The sequence below is a fragment of the Argiope bruennichi genome, chromosome 6, assembly GCF_947563725.1.
Source record: "Argiope bruennichi chromosome 6, qqArgBrue1.1, whole genome shotgun sequence".
NCBI lineage: Eukaryota > Metazoa > Arthropoda > Arachnida > Araneae > Araneidae > Argiope > Argiope bruennichi.
In genome coordinates this window covers 90,132,037-90,153,065 of record NC_079156.1, presented here as the reverse complement: position 1 = coordinate 90,153,065, position 21,029 = coordinate 90,132,037, and the positions used below count along the sequence as shown (strand labels likewise).

The 21,029-nt window shown below is 31.1% G+C and overlaps 1 protein-coding gene across 3 annotated transcripts; it reads right to left on the bottom strand.

Annotated features, from left to right (window-relative positions):
- Window positions 1-4,058: 4,058 nt before the first annotated feature.
- On the bottom strand, window positions 4,059-18,731 carry LOC129972248 (juvenile hormone acid O-methyltransferase-like). Of its 3 annotated transcripts, XM_056086310.1 has the most exons (6): window positions 18,444-18,731; window positions 16,734-16,902; window positions 12,627-12,930; window positions 8,135-8,345; window positions 7,906-8,053; window positions 4,059-4,399 (listed from the first exon to the last, which is right to left on the bottom strand). In XM_056086310.1, exons 2-6 carry the CDS (start codon window positions 16,762-16,764, stop codon window positions 4,227-4,229), a joined length of 867 nt encoding a protein of 288 aa, XP_055942285.1. In that variant the 5' UTR covers window positions 16,765-16,902; window positions 18,444-18,731; the 3' UTR covers window positions 4,059-4,226. The 3 variants fall into 3 exon arrangements, with proteins under 3 accessions (XP_055942285.1, XP_055942286.1, XP_055942287.1); XM_056086311.1 differs by lacking the exon at window positions 16,734-16,902 and having other exon boundaries at window positions 18,444-18,730; XM_056086312.1 differs by lacking the exon at window positions 16,734-16,902 and having other exon boundaries at window positions 12,627-12,927; window positions 18,444-18,729.
- Window positions 18,732-21,029: the final 2,298 nt, after the last annotated feature.

Genomic DNA, 21,029 nt, shown 5'->3' with positions numbered 1-21,029 from the left:
AGAATTAATGAGTATCTATAGAAAGGATATGGAATAAAGCTAGATTAAATTTTTTTTTCAGAATATAAGCTCAATTTATCGCTGCATTTCGTCTGACCAAATATGACTTGAAAACCCAACTCTCGGTATTCATAATTCCTATTGCAAATTAAAAATGTTTTCAAATAATAAATTTAAATTTGCAATAACAGATTTGAGTTACTTCTAATTATCTTTCTTTTCATCCTTCATTTTTCTTCCTTCATTATCCTTCATTAATCTTCATTAATTTTTATCCTTCATTAATCTTCGTTCTTTTTATCCTTCATTGAAAAAGTATGTCAGAAGTTTGTTTTGACATTCTTATCAAAATATTAAATTGAAATACTGAATGCTTTTTAATCTATATGTATTTGTCATATCGTGTACCTCTTGGAATGATAGTGTCACTATTTTGACACTTGTTGGAAATTTGAAGTCAGTTTAACTTTGGCTATAAAATTAATCCATTTGAAAACATTGTTGCCTTTTCTTAGCGGAAAAAATTAACAAAAATTATTATCGATTAAAATACTTTTAATGCAATATATTTAATTTATATTTAAAAAAATAAATTAGCCATTTGTAATCTATCATTCACAAGCTATGATAAAAGAAAAATGCCAATGAAAAAATTTTAAATTTCTGTTTACTTCTTTGTTGTTAAACAAAACCCTTCTTTAATTTACAACAAAAAAAATATCCAACTGATGCTAATTAAACTTCATATTACACAATAGCACAGTACGGTAGACCGAAAAAAATTCCAAATAATTCTTTCATGTCGCTTTTTAGGGAAAAGATGTCAATTGGTGAGAAATGTAATAAAAAACTTATAAAATTGTCTGGTATCTTCCATTCACACATAGGTTAAAAAGTGAAAGAAAAATGTCTGTTTTTTAAATAAATTTTTAATACTTTTTTAACAGTTGTTAAGTATTCAACTTCTTAAAAGTAATAAATTTTATTTATTTTTTTCAGAATTGGTTCGTTATTTTCGGTCCCACATTCCCATTTATGTATTTTGTGCTCCTAAGCAGTACGCATTTTGTGTCTTCTTTTAATAAATTATATGATGCGTGATCAAAAAGTTACTTCATAATTCACATAATTTATATTTTTATTAACTTAGAATTAGGAAGAATAGCTTGAAAAACTTTAGTACTGCAATTGCCCTTTTTTTTAAACTTTTTCTACTCAAGTGTTAACTCAAATATAAGCAATACATAAAGATTTCAACGATAGATGTCCAAAGTAAAGAATACAAGGGCAAAAATAGATAACTTGTACAAAGAAATTTCTACAAAATCACACTACAGTGATGACATACTAGATATCATCATATAAAAATATCTTGTCTATTAGTCAATAAAAATCTTATGACATTTAAACAATCAGTATCTGTCTGTTAAAAATTTTTTTTCTGCAACACCAGCAAAAAAAGCTTTTATTTCTGTATTATGAAAACAATTCAGAAATTTTCCTTTGTGTTAAAAATAGAATTTTCGTTTAGGAAATTTTATAAAAGTATTATATTCTTTCTTTATGGGAGTAATTTTTCACATAGTATTTTTCTCGTAAAATGTAGATAAGAATAATCAAAAATCCAATTCTCCTTGTATGAAAAAAGTTTGCCCGTTGTTTACTTCCTCTTATATGAAAAGATACTATTGCAATCATCGGAAAATTCGGACTCATGATTTTGATGAATCTTCACATTTAAAATTTCCCTGGGAATGAAAAACACATTTTTGGAACTAAATTTGTTTGTGTCTCTGTCTGTATGCGAAACTGAAGAAAGCATTGAAATAGGCAGATGAAAATTTGTAGATTTGAAATAAATTTTGAATAAAAGTCATTTACAGGAAGTCTGTCTACAAAGATACCCGAATGCAGGCAAATACGATAACTGCAAAACGTAAGGAGCTAGACGGACAACATTTTGTATAAAGATTTAGCTTCTCTATCATATATCCGTGAATATTTGTAGTATATACCCGTGTCAAATTTCCAACCAAATCAGGGATTTGACTGTGTCTATAGTTTTGCATGGATAACTAAAAAACGTAAGAACTTGGATGCATGAAATTTAGTACACAGCTTTAGCACCATAAGTGCAGATACTTATCCAGTTTTGAATTACAGTACATTCCCGAATATCCGGCCTAATATTAGGCCAGATAACAAAGAGGTAGGCCTGAGTTTTATGAACTAATTTTTTGCCCACCAATACCAGAAGATAAAGTTTTTATACCAAACCACACTGTTATAATATGCATTTTCTCACTTCTTACTGAGTACAAAGCCCTCCGTTTATCTCAAGCCAAATAGAAGGTGAACCCAGCCCAGTGAATCCTAGAATCTTTTATGTCGCTTAGTGCAAGCCCTTGACTCCAAAATGGACCATGCACTGTAATCATGAGATTGAGATTCGGCTAGTATTGTACCCATTCTTCACATGATACCACGTCAGAAAAATGCTCCTTGCACTACTCTTCTGTCTTTTTAGCCTTGTGAGCTGATGCGGAGTCTTGTTTAAACTCCCTCTTTACATTGCCGAAGTGCGTTTTGGCCCACATAACTATAACAGCTTCTAGAATGTCCCGTTGGTATACTTTTTTTAAATTTATTTTAACGCCCTCATCCACAAAAACCTGAGATGTTTTGCCGCTTGCGTAAATTCCGCCCCAAACCATGACCGATTTTGAAGTTTTGCGATGTTCAACAATTGCTTAAATGCTTGGAACATCTACAGACTAGATCCTGTAGTTCTAGGAGTTATGAGCATTCGGACGTTAAAGAGCTTCTCATTCGTGCAAAGGAATCTCTCTCAGCGCTGACTTACGGGCCGTCTCAAAAGTTTTCTGCGTCTTTGGAGCAGCACGAGTTTGTTTTCTTCAATGAAAAGCTGAACTTTTTGGATCTTATAAGGCTTTAATCCAAGTTCTGTTTTTGCCATTCGTTGCACTGATCTGTCTCTTATTCCCAGTTCACGAGCGATCTTGTTCACGGAAAATCTCGAATTTCATTGAACTCGCTTTTTACAGCTATTGAAAGCGTTCATCATACATTTTTGTTCATTTCCTGGACTTTGACCATTATTGCCAAGCTCTTTGAAATGATAGATTGCATCAGATACTATTTGCCGAGGCATATTAAGCAAATGAACAACTTCATACTATCGTCTTCCTTGCTTAAATAACATATATTTTGCTTGGCATTGTAAAAAAGCAAAAACAATACATAAACTAAAAGATACATTATAAAATATCTTGTAATTGAAGTGGTATACAAAAAGAAGTGAACAAAAACAGAAATAAATAAATTAACTTCCATTCTATGATGTAATAACTTTGTCCGAGTTTTTTTTGTCGCACCCTGTATTCTATCAAAAGAATTTACAAGCCGACAAATGGTCAATCTTATGCATGTAAGTATGTGAACTCAAAAGCACAGTAACTTAGACAAATCAATTTTGTTTTGTGACTTTCTTGCTAGAATTATATTCTGTGTAAAATTTTGGTTTTATTCGATCGAAATGAATGAAGTCCAAAGTGCATATACAATTTCCTTTTCTGTACTACGAAACATAGAACCTTATGTATATTCGTGGTATTCATAACCTTCCTTATACAGGGTCTAAAAAATCTTATGTGGGGAAATTACTCTTTTATTAGCGCTTTACATACAGGCACGATTTTTTAGGTTTTTGAAAGTATAGCGGGTAAACCCATTTTTTTTTTTTTTTTTTTTTGGAAATTCTTTCAAAGTCGAGAATATGAGTTCACTGCTGTTTATAACAGTCTTCCGCCTGAAATGTGTTAAGGAGCATGTGAAAAAGTTTAAGAAAGTTTTCTGCCACTGAGTTTTTATTTTCTGTTTCTGCAAAAAACACTTCAATGCTTTTAATTCTTTTCGACCACATTATCAAATGCATTTACTCAGTAATTCTCTTCCAAAAAAGATTTTATATAGTGGTTAGTTATACTGCACTGAGATAAATTAAAATAGATATGTCACTTCATAAAAATTGAGAAACATTTTTAAAATACTTGCATTTTATTAGTTATCAATAAAAAACAGGAATTTCCCCAAAAAATCATAGGCAACTGATTAATAAAATCTTTTACCCGAGTTTCATTCATAAAATATCAAAATAGAAGAATTTCAAAATAATGAAATATATAAAATAGCTTTAAAATTATTATTCAGACACTTTTTTTTCGTGCGACCACCTCGATGATGTTGGCTCGGTGAACAGGTCTTCCACTACTGTCTCGACCATTCCGGTTCAGCATTTCTTGAAACATATCGTCTTTAAATTCCTCTCTTTGGTCACTAGGAACATGAGGTACCAGGGCACAGATTGATGCAAAAAAGTCTGCAAAACAAATAACGTAATTATTTTGATTTTTTTCACTAATAACAAAAAAATAAAAAGTAACCAAGTCTGCCTTTGCCTATGCCTACTCCTGAAAACATTGATTAGTTAGTAGAATATTTTCCTTTTCATTCTTTTTAGAATGCCGTAACAAATCCAAAGTCCACAGAAATTTACACAGCGTTCTATTATGCTTGATAAAAAAAAATGAATTTAATGCTTTTAAAATCAATTAGCTTTGCAGAGTAGTGCTCAAAATTACTACCTGTAATGAATATTTTGTGTAAACAAACTGTGTTCCAAACGGAAGCTCTTTCTATAACCCAGAGCAGCTTAAAAGGATGCATCAAGTGATAGTGAGGCGAATCTTAACTTTTCTACATGTTGCCAATTTCAGTTCTAATTGATTGTAATGGTCAAGTTTGAATTCAAATAAAGAAGAAATATTCAGATTTTGTATGAAATAAGTAATTACTTTTTTTGATGTAAGATATTTTAATGGCTTTTATAAATACCGATATAAGTCGTTTTAAAATGATGTTGTTCATCTGTTGGATTTTCTGGCATGAGTTCGTTTTTACTTTGTCGAATCGAAATAAAAAATAATATTCGCAAACTTTCAGACATTGGTTGAAAAATTCAACACTTCCTTAAGTGGATTTTTGTGAATTTCTTAATTCTCATAATTCATGGACAATTTTTATTATAAATCGAATTAAAGCAAGCATATTTATAGAAAGCATTTTTTCACTTGGTCTTTCATGTTGAATAACTTTTATATCACGTCTTTTCTTAGCTCTAATTTGTTAGTATATTGTAACAAAATAAGAAGACGAAGTATTTAAAATCAATTAAAAGTTTATAAACAACTCGAGTACCCTAAAATGAAGCACAAGAAAACTATAAACCAGAATTCAGAATAATAATTGAAATACATATCTCGTATATATATAATGTTAAGCATTATTTTATGTGAAACAGAATGCAGGTGCGACAAGCAGTGAAGAGACTTTGCATTTTTAAATTCGTTTTAATCCATTCCGGGATGGCATAATTTATTTACAAGAGGACGCGGACAAAGCACGTCTGCTCACAGCAACAGATTAGGCAAGTAGTGGGGAAGAGCGAGAAACAAATTATCCCTCGTTTTATATAACATTAGATATTGATAGGGAAAATATTTTTTTCACTGTGCTAATATATTATTAAGATTCTGATAGGGATTTCTGACGCATGTCGATCACAAGTAAGGGAAACAGGGATCTTTTAAAAAGAATTTGCTTACTGGACATTTTTCTATCCCTTCACGCGGAGCGTGTGAATTGCCGACCTAAGCATTTTACAAAGCTTCTCTTGAATTAATTAAATAGAAAAAGTGGAATGCGATCAGGAAATAAAAGAATATTTTAGAATGAAGTTACTATGGGCTAAATTAAGATAAAACATTGGAAATTAATTAAATTGAAATTAGAATTTCAAATATCATTACATATATAACACCAAAACAAATTAACATAAATATAGAAGCTATCGCCAAATATGCAAATGTACAAAAAAAGAAAATAAAAATCAAATCTTTAATTTTGATAGTCTAAGAGGCTTAAATGTGAAGTTTCGAATCATAATTAAATAAAGGTTTTAATCTAATAGATTTCAACCAATTTTCTGTTATAATGAAGTACAATGACTTTATTATTTAATAGATTTTTTTATAAATGGGATAGAATCACTTCAAATTGAGATAGCCTAAGAGCCAAAAATTTGCAAGGAGATGCAACAACATTCCTATTATGATTGGTGTTTTTATCAATTTTTTTTCAATTTGGTTCCAATGTTCACGTGATTTCAATAAAAGACAATAAAAATTGCACTACAACAGCGAAACTGACACATTTCAGAACTCCAAAACTTTGTTTTATGAACAGAAACCAAAGTTTAAATCACTTAATGAACAGAAGATGGCATTTTAAACATAAAATTTCGGATCGCCGACACCCTGAAATGCATTTTGATAAAATTCAGATTGGTATTAACAGAGATAATTTAGATCCAATAGTATTTCTTGGGTGCCAGAAACTGGAAAATAATTAAACTCATTCAGGGAGGAGGGTTCAGGATTATACTCAACCATGCATGAATTTTGTTTTCCAAAATAACTGTAAATTATTCCAGGGAGATAAGGCATCTTCTCACAGCGTTGAAGATTTATTGCAAAAACATAATTTGTTCCGAGTAATTTTCGACTTCTAAATTCCCAAGTTTCATCTCCATAAAAACTTTTCGAGTTAAAAATAGGCGCGGTGATGAAGCGTAATTTATCCGGCACACACCAGCTTTTGGAATATCTGCTCTCTCTGTCTCCCTCCCTCCCCGCCTTTCAATTCGGATTGCAATTTTTCAGAATCTTACGACATTGTTCCATAAAATATGTTTTTCATGATGCAAAAAAATAGATTGATAACTTTATTGGATAGTGATTTCCAAAAATTTGCCTCGATTATATAAGAGGCTAACATTCTGTATAATTTTCTATGATGCTTTCTTGTAATGTGTATACTTAAAAAAAATTGATTTGATTAATTATGCATGGTTATGACACAAAAAAAAATGGTGTAGAGGTTTTCGTTCTGTAACATTGCTTCTTGTTGGAAAGAGATTTACAGATATTCTTATTGGAAGCTGAATGGACAACAGATCAATGACTCCAGAACTTCACGATAAAAATGAAAGTTCTGAAGAATGCAGTTACGGTCATACTTCTATTAGAAACTGAGATCTGAAGATTCTTCTGAAAAATTAAATATATGCTCCCTCTTCATTGAGAAATAAATATACAAGGTTGGACGAAAACAAGAGGAATACATTTCTGAGCGCATTGCGAGATGGTAACATTATGTGCTGTTGATTGTATTGCTGCCATATGAGAAGCGATTTGTTGTCTGATTACGTGTTGATTTTTCAAATGCCGTTCATTGTGTAACCTTGATGTTTTTTTTTTTACCTGTCCCGCAAATTTTATGGATAAAAGCGTCGTTATCCATTATTGAGTTTAGACTTCTTGAATCATATTTTCACCTGACAATTACTACAACATTTTATTGAGAAAATTAATAATCTTTTCTTTTTACGAAGTTGATAGATTTACAAGCTTTATCAGCTGGCAAAAGTTACACAAATTTGTATTAGCCATCGCCAGGTGAAGCAAACGCGATGACTACCAGCAAAGAGTATTAAACAAATCTAAATGTTTTCGGAGAGAACTATTGAACATAAAGAAGTGATCATAAATTTAACTTGAAAAGACTTTTTAAACCGTCTGTCAACATCGTTTATTCAAATAATGAGAGCTTACTTCCCATAAAATTGTAATTAATACATAATTATATCAGAAACAGCAATTTTTCTTGCAGTTGAAAGATGTAGAGAACACTTTAAAAGTCACTTCTCGTAATTAGAAAATTAATTTTATCTCTAGTAAGAAGATATATCATTGAAAGCATATTTACCTCGGTATTCTTCATCTGAAGTAAACGGATCCGATTTCACCCCTTGTTCGAAATACAGGACGTCGAATCCTAGTTCCATCAGCAATTTTAAGTAGCGTGAAGACTCGTATTTATTAATATGATCATCGGAAACAAAATCATCAGCATCCTGTAAAATAAAACAAAAAATTATCATTTGGTGATATTAAATTTGCGAATTTAACATAACAAGGATCAAAAAGTTACTCACTTTGACGAATTTGTTCCATTTAGAATTGCTTTTCAATGCCAGAATTGAGGCATACACAGGCGATTCCATGACCAGGCAGAAAGCCACTTCACCACCAGGTTTTAAGAGTTCAAACATATTCTGGAAACCTTGTTTCTTATCTTTCAGCCACTGGACGCAATGAATACTGATAATTTTAGATATTTGACCTTTCCATTGTTGAACCATAGACCTAAAAAATGTTTTTAAATATAGAAGATTTAAAGAAAAAATACCCATTCTATTTTGAAGATACCTGGTCTTTTCGGATCAACTAAACGAATTTAGAATTCTTAGATAATAAGAACTCAATATTGTCATTGTTTAGATTACTAGTTAGGAATCGGATCTATAAAATAGCTGATAACAGTTCGTTTAAGCGTGTTATCTAAATATTTTCTCAATAGAATGGTGTGGCTGCGATATGTTTTAATGATGTTGCTATATAAAGAAACACTAAAATGATTTGAGAAATGCATCACAATTGAATCATTCTTATGAATCATCATTCAGATGAAAATAAAAATTCAGCCGTCATTCTACTGACTAAACTACCATTCTAAATCAAGCAGGTAATTGTGAAGGGTGATCAAAATTAAACAGGAGATGTCTATACTTCTTTGAGAGGAAGATTACATCGCCAATTTCACCGAAATTTAGTACACATATTCTCCTGGACAGTCGGTTTTGATTTCTAAAAGAAAATGGTTCATATTCCGGCCGTTAATAGTGGGAAAAGTATTAATAAGCAGACACTTTACAAATTGCTTAATATGTATGACAACGATTGTCAGTGTGCACTATTATGAGGAGATACAGTAAACTCCCGATTATCCGCGGAATTGGGTGGCGCGGCCGCCGCGGATAACAAAAATCGCGGATAATCCGAAAAAAGCTAAAAATGGGTATAGCAAAAGAGAAAAAAGTCATTCAAACTTTGAAAAATCGTTTTATGTACAATAAAACGTAAAATAAACAGCAGGAAATGTTTAAATAACGCTTACTATTTTAGTATATCACTCAAAACTAATCTAAAATGCATTTTGTTAATGAAAACAGAAAAGTGCTTTGTACTTACGGAAGGCGTCAAGGATACACAGAAAAATTAATACATATGCACTGTTTTCATACTGTAATGTATTATGTAATTACAAAAACATAACTGTAAAACTGCACCTTTTTGAAGAAATCAGTCAAAAAAAAAAAAAAAAAAACTTTGTGCAGCAGGCGCGGATAATCGGGAGTCTACTGTACAATGAATATCAACAATGGGAAAGTATTTTAATATGCAATAACTTTTATTACAATAAAATGAAATTAATAACAAATTAGACAATACGATTAAAAGAATTTGTGCAATAATTTTACTGCTATCACATTGGAACCACACTAGCATCACAGATAAGGCTCGATATATCCTACGTTTCTTTGCCCTAGGAATTTCGTTCGATATACAGCACACATAGGTTTCGTTCGATACACACCACTGGTAGAATGTAAGTCATTCTCTTGGAAGTGGTATTCATGTAGTAAAATTTTGTCTTTAAGATAACTAAGAATGGAACATTACCTTTATAAGCGCAGCCCTTTAAATATACCACAATCAAAAGTCACAAAGATTTAGATAGGTTTGTCTATTGAAATGATAAACGGTTAACACCAATTCTTATCAAAACAAGTTTTTACCCCAGACTATGTTTCATTCAAAGAAGAAAAGTCCAATGGTGGAAACTGAGATGAAACCTCAACACACTGCCAATTTTGGAACCTGTGACGGAATTTGTTGATGAACATAAGGATTTATGTCGGATCAATTATGTATTTTACAGTATCATTCAAGTTGAAAGGAACTTCCTCAGGAATACTCCCAGACTATTCATCATCCAAGCAATGAATATCAAAGCAAATGTTTTTCCACACTTCCTTATGACTAGAAAGCAATCACTGAATATGAGATATCTTAAACGGATGAAATTTCAAATCATTTATCCTAACTTTCCACACTGATGAATATGGTACATACAATTTTCCATCATATTGCAAGTACACTATTCTATTATGCATATTTGTTGATCGCTTCTCCCCAACTGCAGTTACAACTTCTTTAACTTTCTACAATCGAATTAGTTTACAGCCTCGTCTGGATTTAGTGGCGAATGTTCGGTTTCTTTAAAATGAAAATATTTTTTTAAAGGCTATTAATTGTCTGCATATAGTTTTGGTACGCCGAAATCTTTAAGTGCATCAAAATCATTGCTATTTCGTTGATAAAATAGTATAACGCACTCTAATAAAATCAATTTCATGGCAGAGTCCTCGTTTTAAGAAAAAAAAATACATCGTAACTATTTAGAGAGATGATATTACGCATCTTAAGAAATATGTAAATTATCTGCTCCGCAGTCCCATTTTCTTGTAACTAAAAAAAAAAAAAAAAATACAGAGTGCGCCATAAATTCGTGCAAACTTCAAAAAATCATAATAATGCTTGAAAAAGAATTGCGGTTTGTGGAAATATGTTAAAAAAAGTCTTTGGTTTTTTTTATCATTCTAATATGACCGATAAATTGCGCTCACACGTCAAACCGAGAAGGTTCAGGGAAATCAGTTATAAAACACAAAGCTGAAAATGGAACTGTCATTCGAGACCAACAGCATGCTATTGCTACCCAATCGGTATTATTGGTAAAACTTTTTTATAAGAACGCTGAATCTACATTTTGAAAGTTTCGCATGGTGAAAGGAATCAAGATGAATAAAAGCCTTATTTCATCGAATGGGACACTGAATTTAGTATGTATTTCCCGTTTTGAGGAAATGGGGAGTTTGGACTATTATCCACGAAGTGGTAGACTATCCGTCAGGGCAGTCCGCGTCCCTGTTATACAAATTGTAATGGGAAATTTTGCAGCTGAGACATTAACGGGAAGTATCAATGCACATGAAGTCGAAAGAGTAACGGAGATTTCGGAAACGTCGACTCAAAACATTCTGCACTGAATTTTGAAACAGTAATTCGTACAGTATATGGGCACCTTCATCAATTATTGCCAGTAGATTCCGATGAAAGATAAGCTTTTGCAACAGGCGGTTGTATAAATGGAACATGACCCACAATGGTTGCTGAACATCATATGGATAGACATAGCTACTTTTCACTGCATGGTGACATCAAGATATTCCTCTTAGACACATTCATTGAGGACCGACTAATAAATCAAGGATGCAAGATTATTTGGCCTTCAAGATCGCCAGATCTTACTCCTGCAGACTTCCGATTGTGGGTATATCTAAAGTCTCGTATCTACTTGGGATCTCCAGCTACTTTGACGAAATTAAAATATACCATCCAATGGGTCGTCAGTGGCATCGATGCTGATATGCTACACTCAGTTGTAATAGACGTAGTTATACGCCTCATCTTACTTAATGCCTTGTGGTGATGGCTCACGACTTTTTTCGAGTAACACTTTTTTTATTACGATTTTTTTGAAGTTTACACGAATTTATGAAACATCTTGTATGTACTAAATTTTAATTTTAGAAATAAAAATTGTATACTCAGAAGAGCATGTAAACGAAATTTAGGTGAAACAGGCCGGATAGTTTTCTTTATAGAGATGTTTCCTGTTTAATTTGGAGTCCTCTTTATATTTTTTTCACGAAGATAAATTTAATTGTCCACAATCAGGGCATATATTCATATAATTAAATTTTAAACTATTTAGGGTTCAAAATAGAAAAAAAAAAATCGCAATTAGGCCCAAGGGCGGAAAGAGAGAAAATGGACCCGGGTTATTTTAGTATATTTTTGTTCTTAATAAACCTCGGTAGTTTAACGAATGTAAATGGCGCACGGGGCTTTGTGTTATTTTACCGCCCCTCGCAATATTTAGATTTAAAAGTATATAAAAGCATTAACATTTATGTCTTTAGCAGCTCCTAAGACTGATGCCCGGGACAACCATATTCCCTTGCTCCCAATTCCGTTGCTTCACCACCGACTAAGCCATTTGTGATCTATACAAGCAATTTACAAAACTGTTAATGAGAGTTGATTTACAGCATAATTCATTGATTATTCACGTTAAAAACTCATTAAGAATATTCAGTATTTTCCTTGATGGGTCGCAGATATTTCCTTATTGAATATTATCCTTTGCTTTCGGACAGATACAGTTATTGTACAATACGATATTAGGATATCATTGTATCTCCGAACTAATATACATGTCCTGTAATCATCCATCGAATAATTTTATTTTCTAGTCCTATTATATCAATAAATGTGTAATAATCAAAGTTAAATGAATATAGATAGGAAACACAGAACTTCCATTCAAATTACTTTAAAACAGACGAAAATTCCTTTTTTTAAATTAAAATTCTGGATAGGATGGACACTTTACTCTTAATTAATCTATTATAAAAATATTTTTCTGGGGAAAAATAAATTAATAAGAAATTGATATACCAATTTTCGATATCGGCCGCATTGTACTCAATGAGTGGATGGCAGTTATGAATCCGTGCAAACTCTATCATGTTTGGTAAAAAATCTATTGCAAATATCTTCTCAGCTTGAGGAAATAGAGGCAAAATCAGCTGAAGGGTGTTTCCTCCTGGTCCGCAGCCAACGTCCAATACAACCTCCTTTTCTTCTGTTTGACCCCATCCTAATTGACGAAGCTTTTCGGAGATAAAATATTTCACATGGTCCAATGGTGTTCGTTTTGCACTATATAACTCAGGATCCAACACTTTTTTAGAAGATTCTGCTTTAAAAAAATAAACGTTTACTGAAAAGTTAATTTGAAAGAAAAAAGTAAACACGGATGAACTAAGAACTAAATTATGTTTTGATTATTATTGTAAAATGTTTGAATATACAGCAAGTATGGATCCTTTGTTCGCACAAAAATATTTTTAAGTTTTTAAAAGCAACTGGATTTTACCATTGCATCTAAAACTCTATATTAATTTTTTTTCAAACACATTACCGCATTGTTCTACAGTCATTGAACTTTATCCACCTTTTACTTTATTGTACGCTCTTTAAACTTTCTATACAATTTTAGTTTTCTTATTGACCATATGTATGGCGCAGTATAGCTTTTTCTGGCTCTTGTGCCATTAAAACTAACAATCCAATCCTTGTTCGCAATTTTTGAGAGAAATAAATATAGTAAATTGTAATCCAGATTCAACTCGAATTAAAATTTTCCCCCAATTTCTGAAATTTAGTATTTTTGTATTTGAGTAGTACAGATTCATTAATTTTTCCAAAGATAATTTTAGGATATTGTAAATATAGCATTTAAATATTAATTACATGTGCAATACGGTATTGTAAAAATGCTCTTACGTAAAAATGACAAAAGCGAAATATCTATATATAAGCGAATAAGAAATATAAGTTAGCTAAAAATAAAAAGTGAATCTTTAGGATTTGAAAAATCCCAAAAGTTCACTATTCAAGTAATTTATTGAATTGCAGTGCCTTAAGCTAAGCAACTGAACCAAAAAATTTTTAAACCGTTCTAAACCAGCTATTGCTGAAATCCTGTTAATTTACAATATTAATTTCTAAACTCTTATTTGAAAAGTTTGATAAGGAGTTATAGTCTACACCAAAGTGCTTTGTTTATCCCATTGGATTTTCATGTCAGAATATAGCAGTAGCAATAACAAAAAACTACCAAAAACCGATCTCAATTCCACATTTATTTTTTTAATGCTGAGAAATCAAAAAAATAAAAAGCTTAAAAAGCATTCGACATTGTAGACCGAAACATCGAAGATTTGCAATATTTAAGGTCCGATTCGTCTATCTTTAACTATCTATTATATAGAAGTGATAATCTGAGTACAAATATTATATAGCATGGCTGCAATTTGTATGTGAATAAATGCACGAATAAAACGAGGAATGTTGTTTTAAAATATGCTTAAAAATGAATTAATTCCTTAAATTTAGGTTAAAAAATATGCGAAAGAAAATATTGTATGATTGAAAAAGCAATTTTATTCTTTACTTTTACAGACGAGTGATAAAGAGATTTATGAGTTAATTTGCTCCAAAGTTTCAATGGAAAACTATCAAAATATTATCTTTTTAAATAAAAATTTTTAAAAAAATCATTCTTTAGTGAGTACCTACAACTCAAGAAATAATTGGGTGTCAAATTTTATTTTCATAGATCGAACGTTTTGCATTATAGATAGTTTTGAACAAATTTTCAGGATGCACATCGTTTACAGATGATACACAGCCTGCGAAAAAAAATTAAGAAGCATACAGGAATAAATTATTTGAAATATTAATTTTAAATATTAGGAAATATTAATTCAAAACTTTATGAGTTTTTATTGGATAATTGCAAACTATTTTTTAGGAATTCAATATATCGGGAAAGAAATGGGACATATCTGGAACGAGAAGCACAACTACATACTGTATGTCAACGTGTAACGTTATGTTTATACCAGCGGGACTGGTCTTCTCTAAACTTTCTCGTATATTCTCCAATAAAAGATCTTATCCCTCTCCCTCAGCATAAAATTATGAATTTGAAACCTTGAATAAGGTTACAAATGCCTTGCATGGAATTGGCGAAAATTAGTTACTACATATATTTTTATTGAATCCTTCGCGCAGATATGTATTTTGGACAACTTTTTTTCCGCCAATGGACACCAAAGTTTGACACAAAACTACAATTGTAATGAGAAGATCTCTTACCGAATTTCCCTAATTTAAGGCATAACGTTATTGCATTTACGTGCATGCAAAAGAACAAATCAACAGACATCCAACCCTTTGATGATTTAGTGCAAAATTTGATAATAATCTGGATTTTTGATGTACACCTGCGAACCAAATTTATCCAGTTAGCTATTTACGTTTTGTAATAATCGAACTCATTTGGTCTAGACAGATTTCTTTTGAATGAATTTTATTCCAAATTTGATAAAAATTTACAAATTTAGTCTGAAGTCCATCCGTTTAGCTCAAAGCGTTTTTCAGTTATCGTCTTCAGAGAAAAACGTACAGAAATAATGCCAAAAATATGTTTTTCAAGCTACGGAAGAACAGAAACGTGAGGATTCGTGACATTCTTGAGTTCAATTTTGTTGACGATAAAATACTTCCTGTATATTTTATACAGCAGAAATTAATAGAAGATAAGCATGTACATAAATGCCGGGTTTACTCTCGGGAGTTATAAGACGGCCAGTTGGCAGCGCATGCGCAGAAAGGGACTGATTTAGGTGTGCCACAATTTCATAAGATAAATTCAGGCATTTAGGGCTTGGCTATAAATTACCGTTTTGGCTTCCCTGAATTTTACTTTATTGTTGTGTATCATATTAAAATGATGGAGATTTACACAAAAAAACATGGTAAAGTAAAAAAAAGAAGAAAAAAAAGATAAACATACCTAAATTTGGAAAACTATAAAAAAGAAATGTTAAATAAAGCACACACACACACACACACACACACACACACACACACACACACACACACACACACACACACACACACACACACACACATACACACACACACACACACAATCTTGCATTAGTAAGAACAAAGCGCAAAAATTGTCGGAATTAATCTATAAGAAGTGATCAATTTTTCACACCAAAAAAAAAATCCCGCCAAATTCTTCAAACGCATGCGTAGTAAGAAAAAAATACAGCACAGCGGCATGCTGTTGTCCCATCAGGCAATTACTTGCCATCGAATGAACAGCAATTTTTAGCCTTTCAACGCTTGCGCTGCCTACTGGCCATCTTATAACTGGCCGAGTGTAAACTCGGCAAAATAATTTGTTCATTTGTATATGAACGATGTCTACATTTCGAAATATATATGCCGACTGTACGTCGTTTGGAAATGGACAAATGAAGAATTAGTTGAACCGAATAAGTTATTTATTCCTTCAAATTAGGAATGGATTTATTTATTTTTTCAAGCTTTTATCTTTCCTTGTGCTGTTCTTCCCATTCTTAGACTCCTTAAGTTTAATGAGCTAGCGAAACTACTTCCCGTTCCTCCTGCTTCTAGTTTTTTTAAGGTAAAATAATTATGTTCAGCGCCTTCTTGAGGTGCCGAAGACGTTCGAATGCGTGTTCGAATTTTATTGTCTATAGTTGAGATTGGCGCAGCCGGTTTGAAAAAAATTCGTTATTACAAAATTCAAAGAAGATTCAGCTATTGTGATACATAAAGGTTCAAAAAGAAAAATTATCACATAAAACAAACGTGATCAATAAATCTCATAATTTTAACAAAAATTGTGAGTAACTAACTGTTTCACAATATTGTTTATATAGTCAGATATCTTGATTGGCGACTTTGTACTGTTGGCAACCTTGGCGAAATAAGGGACACACTAAATAAGGATTTTATCATTCATAATATGTACATCTTATTTTTAATACATGGTATTTTTTAAGATTTATTTGTGATTTGATTTTTAGTTCTCCTATGAAGTCTACGAAATGTCTTTTTTTTTAAGTTTCAACTATATTAGAGACCAAAATGAATTTATTACTAGAAGTTACTTACAATCATTGTTATCCTTAGACATAATCGTCATGAAGATTCATACATTTGTCATATTGTTGGATCAGGTTTTCCTATGCCATCTTTAACAATCGTTGCCGCCAGTAATGTAAGATGGATCTTAATCCTTTGACCAATGATTTTTCTTAATTTCTTAATTAAATGACACATCCTATTTGGAACATTTATTGCTATTTTAATTCCTATGATAATTAATATAAGTGCATTTTAGATACTGAAATATTTCCATGTGTTTTTTGTAATTATTTTATATTTAAATCAATTAATCTTAAAACTAAAAATTTAGTAATTCAATGCGCGTTTCAGAATCTTCATCATATACGAATGAGTTTAATTTCTTTTAAACCTCCGTATTAGCGCGAGTTATTATTTTGTCATTTTACCAAGTTTATAACTCCGGGAATAATTCTAAATTATGCTGAGGAAAACCAAAATCTTTACAGAGATTAAGCCAAAAAGTAACCATAATTTTTGGTAATAAAATCATTTTGTTCTCTACACTTGTCTTCTATTTATGATCCATCCGAGCTTGAAAAAAAATATTCCCCTCGTAGTTAATTACAAAATAAACTACATACAGTAAATTTGAATACTTGCCATAGATTATTTATTTAAAATTATGATTAATCAAGTTTGTGGAAAATTTAAATATATTTTAAGCTTTTCTTTCTTTGTAAAATCGATACCAGCAATGAACCTTACTGTACGAAGTTTCTGAAAGGAGGAGATGTAGTAAATTGTATTTATGCAAGGTTTCAAAATTTAATTATTTTCTCACCATTTTAAATCAATTTTAAAAAGCATTTTTTAATTTTGAATTACATTCTTGTAAGGATCTACTATCTATAACAATACATGTCTTTAATTACTGCCAAAGCAATCCTTTAGTTTTTTCTTCTAGTTCTGTTTCCAAAAGATAGAGATTCTCTTGCTGAAAAATTAAAAAGCTACCAGAATTTCCCACTTTCATTATTTTTTTTATAATTATTAATTTTTAATACGAAGTGCACAAAGAGATTATTATCGCTATAAATTCAAACATGAAACTTTGACAAATCTTTTCCAAAAGTCTTTTCCGAGTTCGAGAAAAACATTTTTGGAATTACGTCTGTCTGCAACCCAAAAACACTTTGAACAAGATGGATGAAATTTGGTGAGTGATCTTTACATCAAATTCGTGGATTTCTATCAAATTTTGAAACAAAATCCATTCAAAGGAAGATTTTAAGTCTGTCAGTCCAAATGCAAGTGAACAAGATTATTAAAATCAGCTAGATGCCAGTCTATACATTCGCGTGCATATTACACGACAACTCGAAAATGCAAAGACTATAATCACTGGGATTTAGTATGATCTAAATCAGTCAAAAGAAAGGTACCCAAAATATACATTCAGGTTTCTTCAATGTACCTTGATATCTTTTAGAAAAAATAATCCTTGCAGAATTAAACAAATAGCGTTCGTTATATAAGATGAACATTTACTCTCTGAACAAAAAAAATGTGAAATTTAATTTCTCAAATTCTAATTTAAAATTTTAATTTTTTTATCCAATTTATTGTTGGTGTAAGAAATAAAAATTATTAAAAAAATTATCACAATACAAAACTGATGGTTTGATATCATGTTAAAAGAAGAATTTTTCAAATTTTATTAATTCAGATTATAGAAATAAATTCAATCGAACTTACCATTTTCCATTTCGAAGCGTAAGAGAGGAATAAACACTCTGCACTATTCAATTGTTAAGCAAATGTTTATTTAAATTGAATGAATTTTAAATTCATTCATTCAAATATTATGAAAAGTTTAATTTATCTTCGTGAATAAAATTGTTGAAATATCTAAATTTAACTATAGTGATTAAAAATATACCGGATGTAAAACAAAGTTAAAATCCAGAAAAGTCTAGATAAATAATGCAGTATTAATAAAAGTAATGTACAGTTAAAAAGGTAGGCAGAAAAATTTAGTTTCAATGAAGGGTACCATCAATCCATCATCCTCTTTTTATTGCATTTTGAGTGTTTCTGCCAGATTTGTATTTGATGTCAATATCACCACGTCTATGTAGCCAGCTGTATGCTATGACGCAAGCATTGTTTTAAAATCAGGTTCTGATTAAGTAAAAGCTGGCGATTGTAATCTTTAAAAGCATTATAGTCTGAAACAGTTTAAATTAAAAAAGCAGAAAAGTCTATAAACACACCACTCTTCTCTTTCTGTATTAAAATCTGTATCTGGAATATTTGAATAGAGTTTTGTTTCTAAGATTAATATTCGGTACTAGCCGCCTTTGGCGACCAGCTTGCTTGGGAAGATTATTGAATTTTTAGGCAATTAAATGTTAAAAATAAAATGCATTTTTAAAAATTTCAGTTTTATTTCATACGACTTTAAAATATGATTATGACTTAAAAGTATGACTTGAGTGTTGCAAGAAGAATGGGATAAAATATCTTCAGATACCACCAAAAATTGGTCAAATCGGTTTCAGGACGTTTAGAGGCCAAGGTCAAAAGTCAAAAGACATGCAACTAAATACTGACTCTTTCTTTCTATGCGAGATATTACAAAAATTTCATTGGTGTTTTCTCATTTTTTTGAGGCAAAAATCAGTATATGTTTATTTAAAATGCTTCTGAAACTTTCCAATTTAGAAGTTTTTTGTTGATTGTTCTTTATTATTTTAAATTAAACCATTTGTTATGTGTAAAAATAAAAACATGTTTGCACTTCTCGGTAATGTGTTATTTATACTGAAAGTTAGATTTATTAGGTAAAAGTAAAGTGCCAATTGTTTGAGCCACTGGATATCTCTAATTTCTTATTACAAACAAAACAAGGGTTCTTTGTCATGATAAAATCACCCATATACACATTCTGACAAATGTTGGAGTGCAATAGGATGTTTGTTAGCATGATTATGAGCTAATTGCTTGATGCATATAACAACCAAAAGGAGTGGTCTCTCGGAATCTTTCTCCTATACTCTCCAATCCAATAGGCATCGCTGTCCTCTAATATAAAACTGTGGAACTTGGGAAAGGCCACAAATAGCATTGAACAGTAGTTACGAATTATTGATCTTGATCGTGAATATAGCAATTTTACTGAATCCTTTGTGAAAATAGTATGTATTTTGGATGCCTTTTTCCATGCGAGTGAAATTAGAATTTGATATGAAATCAATAATCATAACAAGGTCATAGACTAAATTTCATTGATTTAAGTGGCTGCGCTTGAAAATTATTGCATTTACATTCGCGTGAAAACACTGACATGCAGACAGTAAATGCTTTCGCAAAATTGGAACAAAATTTATATTGTAAAATATAAGATATATTTTAAATGTTAAGCCTGTGATTTAACTTATCTATTTGGTTCTTTACGTTTTGTAATTGTCGCATTCATTTGTATTTTTGAAAGTTATATTTCATATCAGTCTATTCCATTCAAAATTTGATTTACAAATCTGATATAAAGACAACTCGGAATTTTGACGAATCTTCACGTTTCACACCTGTGCCCATAAAGCAAAGCTGCAGATCATGACTTCCATTTGCCTGTGAGCACGCTTCGAGTTAGACAGAGGAAATCTGATGTCTCAGATCAGGCAGATGGGAGTCATGATCTGCAACTTTGCTTTACAAGAAGAAAGTCAACATCGTCTTCCATCTATTAAAATATTTTTAATGTGCGGGATGCGTAATTCGCAGGCATTGCCATTTTGTTTAGTGACAGTCCTCAAATTTTATTTTTTCACAACTATTGAATTGATTGATTTATCTAGAATAAAAGTGGTTAAAGTTAAGGCATTCAGATCTTCGATTTTCATAATCAAAGGGAACAGAGGTTGGGAGTTCAAAATAATCCCTTCCATTTGTGTTGCTAATGATAGAAATTCTTCATATGTTAATTCTTAATTGCCAACAACTCTTTAAATGATGTTTCAATAATTTCATCCCATCTTGCAAAGACATCTGGAATTTTATAGCCTTAGGTAGCAAAAATTTGTAATCTCTATGAGAACGATACCAAATAAAAAGAATTCTGTTCATCACAATGCTATGCAGTTTTTTTTAAACATTTGTCTGAATACAATTTGGAGAAATTCGTACCCGTCAACAACCCAGAAATTTCTACACTCAAATCATTCAATTCCTTCCTACAAGTTGGAATCAGTGTTTTAATATTAATAGGGAATATTTTGAGTTGTACTGTTACACACGAATTGTATTTATAATATCGTTATTAAAAATTCTTTACATATAAAT